This window comes from Podarcis erhardii (assembly GCF_964252035.2).
Source record: "Podarcis erhardii genome assembly, chromosome: 3".
Lineage (NCBI taxonomy): Eukaryota > Metazoa > Chordata > Lepidosauria > Squamata > Lacertidae > Podarcis > Podarcis erhardii.
In genome coordinates this window covers 37,491,152-37,507,080 of record NC_138507.1, presented here as the reverse complement: position 1 = coordinate 37,507,080, position 15,929 = coordinate 37,491,152, and the positions used below count along the sequence as shown (strand labels likewise).

The following is a 15,929-nucleotide window of genomic DNA, read 5'->3' as shown; positions in this document are numbered from 1 at the left end:
AAATTTGTCTGTGCAGTAAATATTTGCAGTTTTCCCATTGAAACCAAAGGGTCCTGAGGAGCACATGGTTACTTGGGAATGACAGAGCCAATACAAGAGGTTGCAAGGCAGCTGTTGGGCAATTCAGTAGACTAGAAGGAGGAGACATGAAGTATATGACACATCGTGGACCTGATAGTGACTATGAATAGCTCACTGGTTTCCCAAGAAGTAGGATTGGGCCTGTCTGACACACATTTACTCATACATCTTTTGCAGATGCAATTTATATTGAGTCAACCATAATGATTTGATTATCCAATTAGGATGTCACTTTATTGTTTATCACATGCCTGTTCAATTTGACTTGAGAATTGAGTTCATATTGACTGACATCTGCAAACCTGTTCTTGTTGTGTTTCCACTTCAGTAGCTTTGTACTTAGATGTTCTAAGAGCAACAGTAAGTTCTATTTTGGGCGGGAACGCTGTGCTATGTGTGATACAGCTGAAAATCACAAGCCTGGAAGATCAGAGAATGCACCTTGTGTTGACTTACTTTGCTGGCTTCCTCTGTAATAATTTTTACATTGACTTCTGTTGGGAGACTTCAGTATAGCTGCTGTCTTTCATAATGGCTGTCCTTATGGTCACATACATGCAAAGTAGCAGAAAGCGGTACAGTTAACTGCAACTCAGTTCAAACAATTCCAGTTATGTGCCCCAAGATATACCACAGAGAGGCAAAGCCAGACTTATTAAAAATGTGATTCTGGCCTTAGACAAGAGCTCTATTTTCCTTTTCTCAGACACTCATACTACTCTAAATAATAATAATCAATTTACGCCAGTGGTGGCCCATTTAGTTCTCTCCAAGTATTGTTGGAAATGGAATATAGATCTTATTATCTTTGACCACTGGCCTTCACTGATCTGCACCATGTTTTTCACAATGCTGTCTTTCTAAGTTACAGTACCCGATATTTTCCCTTTGAAACAGAGCGTGCAAGTCAGGAAATAGTTTGCTCCAACCACGTTTTATTGTATTCTGTCTGGACGTTAACAGAGAAGCCCTTCTCCTTTGTGTACTTCGGGAGCTTTTTACAGTGAGGCCTTTCTAAAGCTCTTTGGTTTGTGCTGACTTATAATCTCTTGTAGCTTTTACTGAAAGTCTTCTAGGAATTAAAGCAATCTCCCTCTCCCGGGGCCCCTGCGCCAGACTGTCATGAACTGATGATCCACTAGGTTTCTCGCCCTCTGTCCATCCACATAGACAGACCTACCTGTGTGGTTTTCTGCGCTTGAAAATACATCCAAACTAAAGTGACTGGTTAGAGACTGATTAACCTGCCGGGTCGCAATATATAACTAGGTAATCTGTATTCTTTGGCAAGATCCGTACTTAAGCAGTGAACCCTACATAAATGGCTTGCTTCTGTTTCAGCAAAATTCCTCTACTGCAGGACTGGGAGCTGAGAGACTGCCTCATTAGGAAGTCAGTGAGAAATGAGAAGTTCCTCCCCCCACCCATGGCAGCATTTGAACTTACCCTGATTAGTGGAATTGCCAAAGTATACATAATCTTTGCTGGGTCACCTCCAGGGTCTAACCTCATGTTTCTTTCCCATCAGCTACTCCCCTCCCTTCCTTTCCTGCCATGTAACTCACTCACTGGGCAGCATTGTTTAACTTAGGAATTCCTACTTATATCCACACCCCTCGCTCCTGCTCCTCTCCCCTTTTTTATATCCCAGCTAAATTCCTCCCGCATGTCCCCTCGGGAACACGTAGGCCTGCTTAGTGCCCACCTCCACTTCTCATCCAGATTATTAAAACGGCTCCAACCGTTGGTGTTTCTTCGCACACACAGACGCCTTTGCAGGAGGACAGAGAGCACTGACTCTGGGACCCTCTCACCCTTAATTTGATGGGACCATAGGTAGAAAATTCAGCTGCTTAGGTGCCTAAGCACAAAAACCGGGTGGGGAAATGCAGCACAACCGGTAAGTGATGTACTGCATATCTAACTGAGGGGCGCCACTGATAGAGGAGGAAAGAACAATTAATTGCATTTAAAATAGGCTTTGCTGCCCTCTGTGTCTTCCTTTTTTCTTCTGACAGTTATATATGTAAGAACAGGTATCTGAGACAAATGCTAAGGCAACGTTTTGTTGTACTGTTGGGGGAAAAGACACAAACCTGAAATTTTGGAGCTTTGCTTGCCATCTGTGCTAGCAAAGATTTAAGTCGTGCTTTTATGCATTTTATATGCACGGCTGTGAGATGAAAGTGGGTGACATTTTTAGGCCGTGTAGGTTCATGTTTAAGCTGTCTTTCTTTCCTTACAGGCAATACCAACTTTTCTGTTATTTGTGCTGTTTTCTTGGGTTTCTGGCATCCGCTACTGCTCAACAGCAGACAAGTAAGGGTCTATTTTATTACACGTAGTAAAGATGTTGGCAGTGAAAACAGTTCTACCGTACTCAGAGCCTTCTCCTGCAATCCTATACCTATTTATACAAGAGCAAGTACCACTGAATTCGGTGGGGATTACTTTTGAGTAGACATGTATAGGATTGCACTGTAACAAATTTAGGAACGGGGTTAGATTCTTATGTGTGCGTGATAAATGTGGGTATGTAAATGAGAAAGAAGGGCAGCTTGAATTTTTGGAAAACAGTGCCTTTTGATATCTGGCATTTAAACTTATCTCTTACATGTAGCATTTTAAAAAATGCAATGTAAAGGAAACAGAGTGAACGTTATTATATTCTTAAAATTACACATTTATAAATTAGCATGGTGGTGAATTTTATTGGATCCACATTTTCTGAATGTGAATTGGATTGCATTGTATAGAACAACTTGAGGAAGAGTTCTGTATAGCCCAAAAGCAGGAGCACTCATACAATGCAGAGTCAATAAAAAATGCAACCTCAGTAGAACAGGCACACTTAAGCCTGTTAATAATGACAAAGAATCTTATGACTCCTCAAAGATTAACAAATTTTATTATGATGTAAGTGGCTAACAAACATTTCCCTTTGTAAATTACATTCCTTGGGACCAACATATCTCCAGCTGTCTATTAAGAAGACCTGTTGGACATGGACAATAAATACTAATTAGCAAAATGAAATCCCTAAAAGAATAGCAAGCTCAGCTCTTGGGGAAGAAGAGGCAACAGATTTTGCATGTTCCATTTTCTAGGCTTGGAAAATGGAAATCTACATCTAAGTGTCAGTTCTTGAAATAGACCAGACGCTCTCTGTATTCTGGAAAGGTGTCTCTTTTCAAGCTGTGTAAGCCTTTCTTCCAGCCTCCAGTGACATTTTCCATCTTGGCTTGAAATATTGCATAGGCAGAATCCCTAAAGCTACCTTAAACCAATGTTTAAGTTTCCTTTTTGGTTCTTTAGGGAGGGGTTTAGGGTGTCGCATGAATGGGCTGGGATATGTGCTCACAGAGAGGGGGTGTTTCAAACAGTGAAATGGCTACTTGTTCATGCAAGAGGCTTTTTAAAAAAGTTCTTCTTCAGAACTCCCTCCCCCCCAGCTCTTGCTCTCACCTTACAGGGCTTGTTGTGTGATCAAACATGGGAGAGGAAAGAGTGGGAACATTTGAAATATCAAAGAGGAAGGGAAGGAAGCCAAGAGCTTGGATTCCCAACTGCTGGTTTTGCTGGAGCAGAGTTGGCACTGGCTTTCTTTGAATTATATATAGGTGTTGACTTAGCTAACTAGCTAGCTACAACTTTTTCATGGTTGTCCAAACCACAAATAGCTCTGCACTGTAGAACTCTTTATATTACAAACCCATGTCAGAGACGGCAGAGGCTCTTCAGAAATGGCAGGGAAGGGAAGGGGTGTCCTCTACTGCTCTCTGTTTTATATATTTCGCAAGAAATCTAACACAATTATCTACCATAATCTGGCCGTTGTGGATGTGATGACAGTCTCAGACAGTCTCACCATTAGCTTCAATTGCTCCAGTTTGGCCCTTTTTTCCTCCTGTGACTTTTCATTAATTATGCTTCCTCTGGAGCCTTTTGCACCCCAACCCTAAATGAAATAAGTTTGGAAGTAAACACTATTAATTTCTATGAAGTTAAAATCCAAGGATATGACTCAATGTCCAAGGCTATTCAACAGCATGAAGGTTGGTTTTGGGTTTTGTAAGCTAATGGGTTTTAATTGTTGTTTTGGAATGTAACCTGCAGTGGGACCATCACAGGAAGGTTAGGCTGATAAACTCATAAATTAAATAATGGACATAGATGCCTGTGTCTGGTGTTTCTTGCAGGATTTCCACTTACATTCAGTTCCAACACAAAGACTGACCTCTGCCCACCAACTAGGTTTCGCCAAGATGATCTACCAGGCAAGTATACACTAATGATGTCTTCCAAATAAATTGTTTCAGACCTTCTTTTTGAAAATTGCATCCTTGCAGACGTAGCTGTCTGTCTATTATCTTGCTTCCTTGTTTCAATTGTTATGTCCAAGATTTCTCACCACATTATTAAAAACAAGCTATATAAAAACCAAACATTTTAATTTAATTTGAAACAGGTTTTTTTTTTTTTTTAATGAGTTAAAACAGCAGGGGAGTGCATATCAAAAGAGAGACCAAAGGGAAAACTCAGGCTAGGTTTTCAAGCTACATGATTGCTCAATGGAAGATTTTTTTTGAATGTGCATATTTGTTCCTTTAGGATATGACCTGATTTCACAGTTCCAACTTGATAAAGCTGCTTCCAGAGGCATCATCCAGCGTGTGGTGGGCTCCACAGCTTTACAAGTGGCTTACAAGTTAAGCACAAATGTAGACTTCAGGATCCCAACTAGGTAATCTATACTGTTGCTTTCATTATTTGTTTTTAAATCTATGTTTAAATGCACAACTCTCCCTTTACTTAGCGGGGCAAAGTACCTTGCAAGATATAAATTGTGCCCTCCATCCCACAAATTAATTCCTTCTTTTGCTTCTGGGTGAAGCTACCCAAATTTATTGTGTACACCAGCTGTTTGTGTTGTGATGCATGCAAATAGCATCTGAATTCAGAGTGAAGTGCTTGTGCAGCTACTCTACATGCTGCGTTCTTTCCCAGTTGAGCCTTTCTGTTGTTTCCAGAGATTACCGAGAGTTAGTTCATATATGAATATTCATCAACTGAAGCCCACAGTATCAAGTCCCAGCTTCCATGTGTGAAATAGCCCTTGTGGCCAGACAGACAGGGTCATATTGCCCCATGCTGCCTCTAGCACAATAATTCCCAGTCAAGGAGCTTCACACATTCAGCTGCAAGTAACTGAGTGGTAATTCTCTGAGTGATGAGATGTTGAGTACAGTACCTTACTATTTCATAAGAAAGGTACTAACTTTTATGGGGAATATCTTACACTTTTTTTTGTACAGACATCCGACAGGGTCACCCAAGCAAGCATTGCCCTGCAGCTTCTCCACCGCTATTAAAACAGCAAAAGAAAAGAGACTACTGAATATGCATTTTCACTAATGCACTTAAACTAAATTCACTCCAGCCCCACCATTGATATCGCACAGATTTGCAACTGCTTCTCAAGTACCCAACACACGTGATTGTGTGAACCGGTCAGTTGAAATCGGCGATATTCACAAATTAACAAGAGACCCAACACTGTTTTGCACAGACTTCAGTAAGCCTGACGTTGGCAAACTCTCAAGCGGCTACATTTGTCCTTGTTTTTCCAGCATTAAAAAAAAATAAAAAAAATTAAAGAGAAATGATATGTTAGCATATAAAACAATTTATTAGGCAAGATATATTCCCACCTTACAATGTGGAACATGTTAGAATCTTAAAACATTTCTGCCACAATTAGAATCTTTTGTGAGCTAGGGGAAAGAATGTGGCATGGTGGCTTACCAAGGTGCAGCACAGAAGATTATATTTACAGGCATCAATTCCAGGTTCCCAAATTAATAGTGGGTGTTTAATCTGTGAGCGAATTGCAGAGGCCACCTTAGATGAGGCTGTAGCATATTTTACGCAACTTGCCTAGCCTGACTGTGAGTAATACAGCCGTTCCAGAATCCTGCTAATAAAGCCGTTACACCTCAACGCCCTACACTATCGTTTATTCATATATGAAGCATGTAATTATTTTTAATATTAGTCTGGAGCACAACAGCAGCCAGCTATTATGCAGGAAATGGGCTAGCTTTCCTGTAATTTGTCTGGGTATGGTTGAAAGGACTCACTGTCTTTCCTTAAAGAATGCAGCAGTTTAAAGCAGGGATTGAATCGCGTGCCACCTGGTGGCTTCAAGCAGTTGCAGCGGTGCTGTTCACCAAAACCGGTGCTGAAAGAGCCACTCAGGGTTATTCTTCTGTTACAGATTTGCGTATAGGATGAAGCACATTGGTTTTGCAGTGCATTCCTCTATATATGCTATCCATTCTTAGCTTTGTTGTTATGGGCAGGGGTCACAGTCCTTCAGTGTTGTTAGTCCTATCCACCCACTCCCCCCAAAAAGTTCAAACTCATTGTTGGCATTACATTGGGAATTGGATATCATGAACTAAAAGTCTAAGCTCAAGGGTGCCACAGAGCAAAGCAGGTGTGACAGCTTTGTCTCAAACATATCAGATGGAGTACTAGACTATTTACAAGTGTTTTGTCATAAAAGGATCACTTTAAGAAGCTATACCTACCTAAGAAGCTATGACATATTTTGTTTCTATAAGTACCTTCTATTTTACTGGTTGGCAACCCTGCATTAATAAGTAAGTCCTTTTGTTTTATATCTGTGATGGGTGTATGGGATTTCCATCTACACCCCACCCCATTTTTTAGATTTGCCATAGTCTCTCAACAGGTAAAGCAGGATTGGAGGTGATCTGCTGAGTTAAAAGAGGACCGCGGGTGCTGTCAGTGCGGTGGAGGTCAGAGTGGTTGAACTATGCATCTATTCAAGCCCAGTGACATCATTTCCCCTTGACATCACTTCCTCTTCTTTTGCTAGGAGGAAGACCGAAGTGTGTGTGTGTGTGTGTGTGTGTGTGTGTGTGTGTGTGTATTTAATGAGTTCAGAGAAGCACATGTAGCTCAGCAGTAGCTGGGAGGACATCATGTTGTCAACCCTGGTGTTACTTTTCATTTATTACTAAAATCAACACCAAATACTCATAACAAATTTGGATGCTTTTCATCTTTTTTGAGTCAGTGGCTGAGATCCTTTCTTTGTAATCATGTTCACAATAAGGAACATTGCATTAGATACAAAGATAAAAAGCATTAAGGCTGAAATCCTATGCATACTTAACCTGGTAGTAAAGACTGAAATCACTGGGTGATGATGTGTAGGACTGGGCTGTGTAAGCATATAGTAATATATTCCCTGCTGTGCAATGAAGAGGCTGCATCTCTCAAACCCAGAGAGCCATATATAACAATACTATCTTGGTTTGGGTTTTATGCTATGAGTTTTTAAGTATAAAAGGAAAAGCTAAAGGAGCTCTGCTTATCCTCTGAATGTACAGACAGCAAGAGCAGAGCGATGTTGCTCAAATTATTTAGTACTTGAGGTCTTGGCTGCCGGTAGATATTTCCTCCCAGGGTGGAAAGGCAGTGCCAGATGTTGAATAGCTGATCGTGCAACAGCAATAGGGATGCATCCGCTGGTTCCTCTGTCAGCATGTCTTTTTGCTGCCTCATGGCATTATTGCAAGCAATTTAAGAACACATAAGTTCAAGAAACACCTGTTTCCAGACTTCGGAAAACTGCTGAGGCATCACTGGGTCTGGATTTTCAAGATGCATATTTAAAACTGTTGAAATGCCACCTCACTTCTCTACCACCTCTATAACAGATCCAGCAGCCTCTACCATATTAGGATTACTGAGCATGTTAGGTTCCCTCACCCCAAGTGTGACTTTAGTGGAGATGGATAAAAAAACAAAAATAGGACAAACGGATTCAATGTGTCAAAGTGGACCTTATTTTTGGGGGGGGGGGCTGTTGGTCTTTGTGTTGTTCATAAAAGTAGATCATACCCCTCATGTGCCTCCATGGTTAATGAATTAAATATCCCCTCTTATGTATATCATTTAGATGAAATATTAGAAATATTCTAGCAAATATTTTAAAAATGTGTCTGCAATTGCAGCACCAGCTAAGCTATTTCCTCCACCCCGAGCATGCAAATTCTATATTGTTTGGCAAGGCTCCTTTAAGGGATGAAGGAAATTTCAGTGGTTCCTATTTGCATATCTCCAAGGAAACCTTGGAAACTAATGTAAGAATAAAAACGAAAGGATTATCAGTTTTGTTTCAGCAATTTTTCCTCTTCTCAGTGAATGGCGCAAAGTGAATTCTTTATCACTGTTTCTCTTTTCCCCCAGCAATTCAATGTTCACTTTGAATTGCAATTATTTACCATCAATATTTTATTATTATTTATCCTATGTTTATTATTTATTTAACCCTCCCCTCCCCAAGGAGCGTAAGCTGTTTGTCCTGTTTCATTGTTGGATTGCTTCATTTTGGGCACTGTGTTATAATAGCTACTGCTCAAGAGACCTCAGCTCATATCCTTCCTCTGTTGTTAAGTTCCCTACGTAGGTTTAGGCCAGACACTAAGCTACCTATATCACAGGATAATTGTGAGGAATAGAGTAGTGGGATAATGTGCACTACTCTTGCAAGGAAGATGGGTTGTAAATGTAACAGTGTTTTACCAGAGTTTATCAGCTCACATTTGCCACACTACCACAATGCTAATTCAAGTGATCTGAGAGCCAGCATTGTACAGGTAGATTGAGGATTCAATTTTTTTGAGGCTTTAAAGCCATTGATAATGGTTCTGGAGACTTTATAGGCAGCAAACGTATACAATTTATGACAAGTCAGTCACATGATCCTTTCAGCATTGATGGCACTTGACCCAAGCACACTCAGATAACACCATGTAATAAACTGGCCTTAATTGTTGCTTTGAAACTGGGGAATATTTATGGTGGATTTAATAGGTCTATCATCATGGTTGTAAATAAAAATAATTGCTGTTGTTTAGCATCACCATCATTTAGCTTAGGTCCATCCTTTGAGTAATAGCATAAACACATATAATTAAATTAAATTAAATTAAATTAAATTAAAACAGGTAAGAAGGGAACAGGAAGCAGAAATGAACAGAAAAGGAACCAGTAGGGAAAGCTGTAAAAGCATCTGGAGGTTTTTTTTAGTATAAATAATAATAATAGTAGTAGTAGTAATAATAGGCTTCAAGCAGTTTTTAAAGGTAAGGAAGGAAGAACAATATGAGAAAACAGTCAGTTCTTCACTTGACAGCTCTGCCATAGGCTATGTATATTTAAAGCACATTCAGAACACACACACACCCCAAGAATCCTGGCAACTGTAATTTACCCCTCACAGCCCCACAGTTCCCAGCACCCTTAACAACATGCAATTCCCAGGATAGTTTGAGGTGGGGAAAACAATGCTTTAAATATATGCTGTTTATGCAACTATAGTATGCACCATTTGTTGCCTGCTGACATAACACATTATGGTCAAATATTCAAACAGCGAGTGGAGCCTGAGTGCAGATCCACCCAGCAAAGCTAAGACTGCAGGATCAGGTCTCAAATATAGTCAGGCAGGAACACTTCTCGGTAGTGCCACACGCCCTGTGGAATGCCCTCCCACCAGATGAAAAAGAGAAAAATAACTACCAAACTTTTAGAACACATCTGAAGGCAGCCCTGTTTAGGGAAGCTTTTAATGTTTAATAGGGTATTGTATTTTAGTGTTTTGTTGGAAGCTGCCCAGAGTGGCTGGGGAAACCCAGCCAGATGGGCGGGGTATAAATAATAAATTATGATTATGATTATGATTATTATGATTATGGCTTTAATCATGAGTCCATGAATTCAGTAATGTAACTTTACTGGCAGCAAATGCATTGAAAGTTTTAAATGTGGTCACAGTTGCCTTAATGGGCTTGCAGTTGATCTGGATTGATTTGGTTTAGTTCACCTCACTGTTACTGGCCAAAAGGTAATAAGCATGTTGCCTTGTCTTGAGTTGTTTGTGACATAGGAAGAGCTAATATTTTTGAGTCACAATTCCTTTGGCCAGCAGTAAAGCAGTAAAGAGCTGATGACTCAGACTGGGACAAAACTACTAGTGGGAGGATGCTGCCCTGAGGTGGTCAACTCTTATAAAATCATAGAATTGTAGAGTTGGAAGGTACCATGAGGGTCATCTCATCCAACCCTTTGCAATGCAGGAATTTGTTGTCCAATATGGAGCTTGAACCCTGAGATTAAGGGTCTCATGCTCTACTGAATGAGTAATCTTTCCATTTTGACAGTTCATCCCAAATGCTAAATCAGATGAGCAAATAAACAACAACAAGCCTGCTTTACTTTGATCCTATACAGGTCTTTGTATCCTAATGGATTACCTAATGAATATTCCATTCTAACGACTTTTCGAATGGCTGGAACTACTCTTCAGAAGTATTGGAGCGTTTGGCAGGTTCTAGACTCTTCTGGAAGAGAGCAAGTTGGATTGAAGTTTAATGGGCAAGCCAAGTCTCTTGAGTACTCATATAAAGGGATTGATGGAAGTCTCCAAACAGCAACGTTTCTGGATTTGCCGTATCTCTTTGATTCCCAGTGGCATAAGGTTATGGTTGGCATAGAAAGGAGTGCTGTCACTCTTTATGTTGACTGTACTCAGATCCAGACTTTAGCCATAAAACCAAGAGGGAAGATCAACGTTGATGGCTTTACCACACTGGGAAAACTGAAAGAGAATCCTCAAATTTCAGTTCCGGTAAGTTTTAAACATTTACATTTACAAAGAAAGTACTTCCTTTAGCTTTCCTTTGACTTTTTCATGTGGCAGGGTGGGGGGATAGATGTAGGTTGGCATCACAATGTATATTTTTCAAATGGAGCAGGAAGATATGGCTCTGTGATTTTGATGATATAGGGAAGCATTATCTTTTAACAAGCTTTAAATTAGAAAACCTTATATATCCGGAAAGTTGCTTGTACTGATCCTTTAAGAACCCTGTAGATACTGGGGAAGGAGAGGGGGCAATTCTGAAAACAATAGATAATTTAATAAACCAGATTATAATGGATTGTGGATTTAATGTTCTGCCAAAGAATTAAGTACAAGACTTACCTCAACTCATTACAAAACATAATTAAAAGCTACCAAACCTTTACACATTTGCAGTGAATGTGACCATCTTTAAACTTTATTATGATTAAGCAGCTTATAAGAATTAATTGTGTTCTTGGTGACATTAAAAGTTCAATTGATTTATGTGGGGGTATCCATTGAAAGTAATATTTATTATATTTGAGCTATAGTCCTGTTAATTTCAAAACCTCAGGATAGAAATGACATTATCTTGGCCTTCTTTCTGCAATGGTCACCACAGAACATGACCACACACACACACACACAATCTCACAAGATAACATTTCATGGAATAAAATCACTACTTGGTATTGAAATCCTGTAACCGCAGTAGGGCCAGAGCTTCAGAATTTTCAGATGTAGTCAGACCTCCTTGCTTATGACATCACAATGCAGAAGCAATAATTGCTTTGTATGAGAAAACTTACTAAAATATTCTGATCATAGTAATTTTTGAAGTCCTTTCTTCTCTGTTCCTCCGCCAATAAAGTTAGTATTCAGGAACCTCAGCTGTGACACTATAATGAGCATATTTATTTTCAGAGAGGAATTGTGATTGGTGTGAAGTATGTAAGTAAGTGTGAAGTACCTACCGTCTATGACAAATAGAAAATAATTTGTACCATGAAGATGTGGAAATTCCTCTTTTGGATAATGAGTCATGCTGCACTTTTATTTCCAAAAAAATGTGTTTTGTTCCATAGAAAGCAAATAGAGGCATTAAAAGAATGCACACATGTAAGGCCTTTTTTATTTACTAATTCACCCCTATTTTACTAAATTTGTACTGTCAGTAGTTAGGATTAATGATATTTTCTATCTTGTTTCTAGTACAGTGGTACCTCGGTTTACATACGCTTCAGGTTACAGACTCCGCTAATGCAGAAATAGTACCTTGGGTTAAGAACTTTGCTTCAGGATGAGAACAAAAATCGTGCGGTGGCGGCGCGGCAGCAGCAGAAGGCCCCATTAGCTAAAGTGGTGCTTCAGGTTAAGAACAGTTTCAGGTTAAGAACGGACCTCCGGAACAAATTAAGTACGTAACCAGAGGTACCACTGTAATTTCAGTTGGGTCACATCCTATGTACAATAATGCCTTACTAGGAGCTAGGTGGATTCATCAGGGATCAACTGTGCATGAACAATTGTTCTTTCCCCTCTATCCCACTGTTGTTGCTGTTTTTAATGGGAAGCAAGAAGAGCAAACAGAGGAAAGACTGTTTAACTTCCTATCTTTTGCCTGATCACTTCTGTGGGTAGTCAACAAATAACTTGTGGTGGCACTACGAGTGGTAGTAATTATCTATTCCCTTGAAGGAGCAAAATCTTAAAATGGTCCACAGTGTTCATCATGTTTGAAAGGAAGTGGAAGTTGGCCCACATTTGAATAAATTGTTTAAGAACAAACAAATATCAATATCAAGCTTAATGCAGATGACTGTGGTTATGTTGACCAATGAATAGGCAAAGCAATGGTCCTTTATTTCACTAACGTCAAGTTAATGAAACAGCAGCCAGGCATTTTACTTCACTGGTCTCAATTGAATTCCACTTTAGATGCAACAGGACTAATCTATGTTTGATACTGTAGCTGAGGCAGAGCTGTTCACCAAGCAGAGGCAAACAGGTAATTTTTAGCTATACTGTGGTACCTCTGGTTACGAACTTAATTAGTTCCGGGGTCTGTTCTTATCCTGAAACTGTTCTTAACCTGAGGTACCACTTTAGCTAATGGGGCCTCCTGCTGCTGTTGTGCCGCTGTCACACGATTTCTGTTCTCATCCTGAGGTAAAGTTATTAAACCGAGGTACTACTTCCGCGTTAGCGGAGTCTGTAACCCGAGGTGTTTGTAACCCGAGGTACCACTCTATGTGTTGAACTGCCTGTTTTGTGGGGTTTGCCCATGACTCAGCTAAACTGTGCTGAGAGGTGAGATTGGGGGCGGGGAGCACGAAGGGATCCAAAGAGTTTTCAGAGTGTCGTGTTAGAATGCTGAGGAGTACAGTATCTGCTGCTGAAGGTCTCTTTTAGCTGTTGAAAAATTACAAGGCAAAACAGAGCCACATGGTTCTGTCTCAATTGAATTCCATTTTAGATGTACTAGGGCACAGTTCTGCTGCTGTAGCTTACAGCACCCACTTAGAATTGGGCTGCCCATCCTGTCTAAACTTATTTGCTCCATTAATATTCTTATTACCTGTCTGCAGATGAAGGAAATTGCTCTTGTGTTATTGCATTTTGATTAGACTCCTACATGAATTGACCATAATGGGCTTAAACTGGCACGTAGCCAGGGACTTTGGCTTAAATGATTTGTTGGCTGCAGCAATTATTCTTCCCACATGCTTCCAAAGGCTTTGCTCACTGCTGGCTGACAGCCTTTTGTTATATCCCCTCTGCCTTTTTGGAAGCATTCGTCTCTGTAGAGCTGTCCTTATTCATTCTTTGAGGTTTGTAACAAGGGGATATTCACTCCAGGATAAATAGGTTGAGAGCTGCAGACATCACATCCTGTTTCATGAAATGCACCGACTACTCCACTTGAAAACACTGACCTCCATTACACTGACCACAAGTCTTATTTACATAAAGGAAACTATCAGGTGGCTGCATCTTTTGCTTATTGACAGTAGTGTAAGAACTGTGGACACCCTTGGATTCAACCGAATCACCCACTAGATGGCAATATAACCAGTGATGCCTACAAGTTGATTACCTGCATAGGGAATTCAAATGATGGTTGAAAAAGTTTAATTTTCAGGTTCTAAGCATTAGGGATGGGGCGGGGGGGGGGAGGTGCAAATCAGTATTTCTGTACATTGTGGTCTTTTCTGTAATGTATTACAGTAATATATCTGCATTTATATACACACATTACTATAGCATGTGCATTTTTAAAATACACGTTACTTAGCTGATGAACTGCATATATCCTTCACCCAGTACCTGGGCTTCCTGGCATTAATTCCCACATTTCTATTAACTTCTGTTAAGATTTACATTGACACTTAGCTACGATTAATGCTAATCAAGACTTGCTGTTTCTAACTAGGTTAGAAACGTTTTGAAGTTGGTTTGCAGACTTTGGTTAAGGGTGTAAACCCTGGTTAGTGTTGTTGACATTGCAGAAGCAAACAGAAGATTCATGCCTGAGAGGGGAGGGCCTGGGGAGAAGGAGCACATGGTTTCACACCCTGTACTTGAACCTTCCACCATAGTTAAGAGATGGGTTGCATTATTTATACGCTGGCCCACCATATTATGCGAACCAGCTCATCAAAAGCATAGGTGTCAAGAGTAATTAAAAATAATAGTTAAAGGTAGCTTGGTTTGCAGATGATTATAAAAATAATGGAATTAAGCAGATCCTAGGGATCATTAATAAATCCATGCTAAATTGCTTGTATCACATCCTTATAATCTTATAATACCAGCATGGAAAGTCAGGGCACACATTCCCTTGATTGATTGGTGATTTCTGAGAACAAAGAGAGTTTCTTGGTAGATTTAATGATATAAAACTAACAGCTAGATGTAAACTAATACCCTGATCTGAAACACACTTGGAAGTTTCTGTTCAAAGGCAGGTCCACGTAATTTGCAATCAGTTATGCATGTGAAATGTGCAGTAAGGATGTAAGAGAGATGATAACACTAGGAAAGCAAATGTACTCTAAATACTGGAAACCTAGAAACTCCAGAATAGGGAGAGAAAATGAAACCGTAATCACTTATAATGATTATAAGAGGCAGGAGATAATTTGTGAAATGCCCCAGAGAATGCAAAAGCATATTTGGGAATAAAGGTGATTTTGCATATTATCTTAGAGGAGTTCAGACTTAAAAGTCTCATTGATTGTATGAATAATGTAGAAATAAGTTTGTACTAGTTAGAGAATATGGCAAAATACTATGGTTCTTAGACTCAAATGGGTAAGGGCATTAGCTCAGCAACAGGCAGGTTTAAATATAGGAAATGAGATGACATGATGTATAGAAGAGGAAGTCAAGAAGTTATGGAAGGTTGTGCACAGAAAGATTTTAGGAACATAGATAATAACAAAATGATCCATATTGGAAAAACAGGGGTCAAAACAAGGAAATCATGGGTGCTGCAGGCTTATACTCTGTCCCCAAAGCATTCAAGAAAAATAGTTCTGTGATTCTCAGCCTTTCTTAGTGTTGTGACCTGAGATCTAATACAATATTTTCAAAAGATCTTGTAGAATCAGAAAAGGGTGATTTGGCAACAGAAATGGCCCTTTCCTTGAAAAGGAATACTATGAGTTTGCATTGGAATATTCTTCTGAGTAGATAGCACCATACAACTGATGTACCATGCAGAAAATTACATTAATAGGTGAACCTGTTAATAGATGGAAATGACCCCTCTGTGTTTTGGTTCAGCAGTTGACTCTGGTTTTCAGTCTGTAAATATTTCCCCCCACTAATATGCAAACATTCAAATGTACCATTTGTAAACCTCACAGAGAGAAGTGTTATCTTGGCCATTTCAAAGGAACATTGCAAAAAAATGTTTTAAGAGCATTGTAGTGTACACAGGAGTCAAGTCTACATGATTCTGTATTCCTTTGCAGTCTGTTCTTTTACCTCACTAGGACCCCCCCCCTTAAATTCATACTTTTGGAAGAAAAAGAACCAACAAATGTTAATTTAAAAGCAAAACCAAATATTACCCTTTTCTTAATCTGAGCAGCACAACTGGAATTTGACTAAGAACCAG

General features: G+C 39.6%; 1 protein-coding gene across 4 annotated transcripts in view; it reads left to right on the top strand.

The window, feature by feature from the left end:
• The first annotated feature begins 1,858 nt into the window (after positions 1-1,858).
• COL9A1 (collagen type IX alpha 1 chain) overlaps positions 1,859-15,929 on the top strand; it is a 64,442-nt gene continuing 50,371 nt past the window's right edge. Inside the window, exons 1-5 of one of the 4 annotated variants that reach the window (XM_081856946.1) lie at positions 1,859-1,981; positions 2,327-2,400; positions 4,281-4,358; positions 4,693-4,825; positions 10,411-10,807. In XM_081856946.1, the coding sequence (XP_081713072.1) occupies positions 1,968-1,981; positions 2,327-2,400; positions 4,281-4,358; positions 4,693-4,825; positions 10,411-10,807 (696 nt within the window). In that variant the 5' untranslated portion in view covers positions 1,859-1,967. Of the gene's footprint in view, positions 1,982-2,326; positions 2,401-4,280; positions 4,359-4,692; positions 4,826-10,410; positions 10,808-11,173; positions 11,760-11,794; positions 11,924-15,929 lie in introns of those variants that run through there. The other 3 variants (XM_081856949.1, XM_081856948.1, XM_081856947.1) reach the window with 3 other exon arrangements.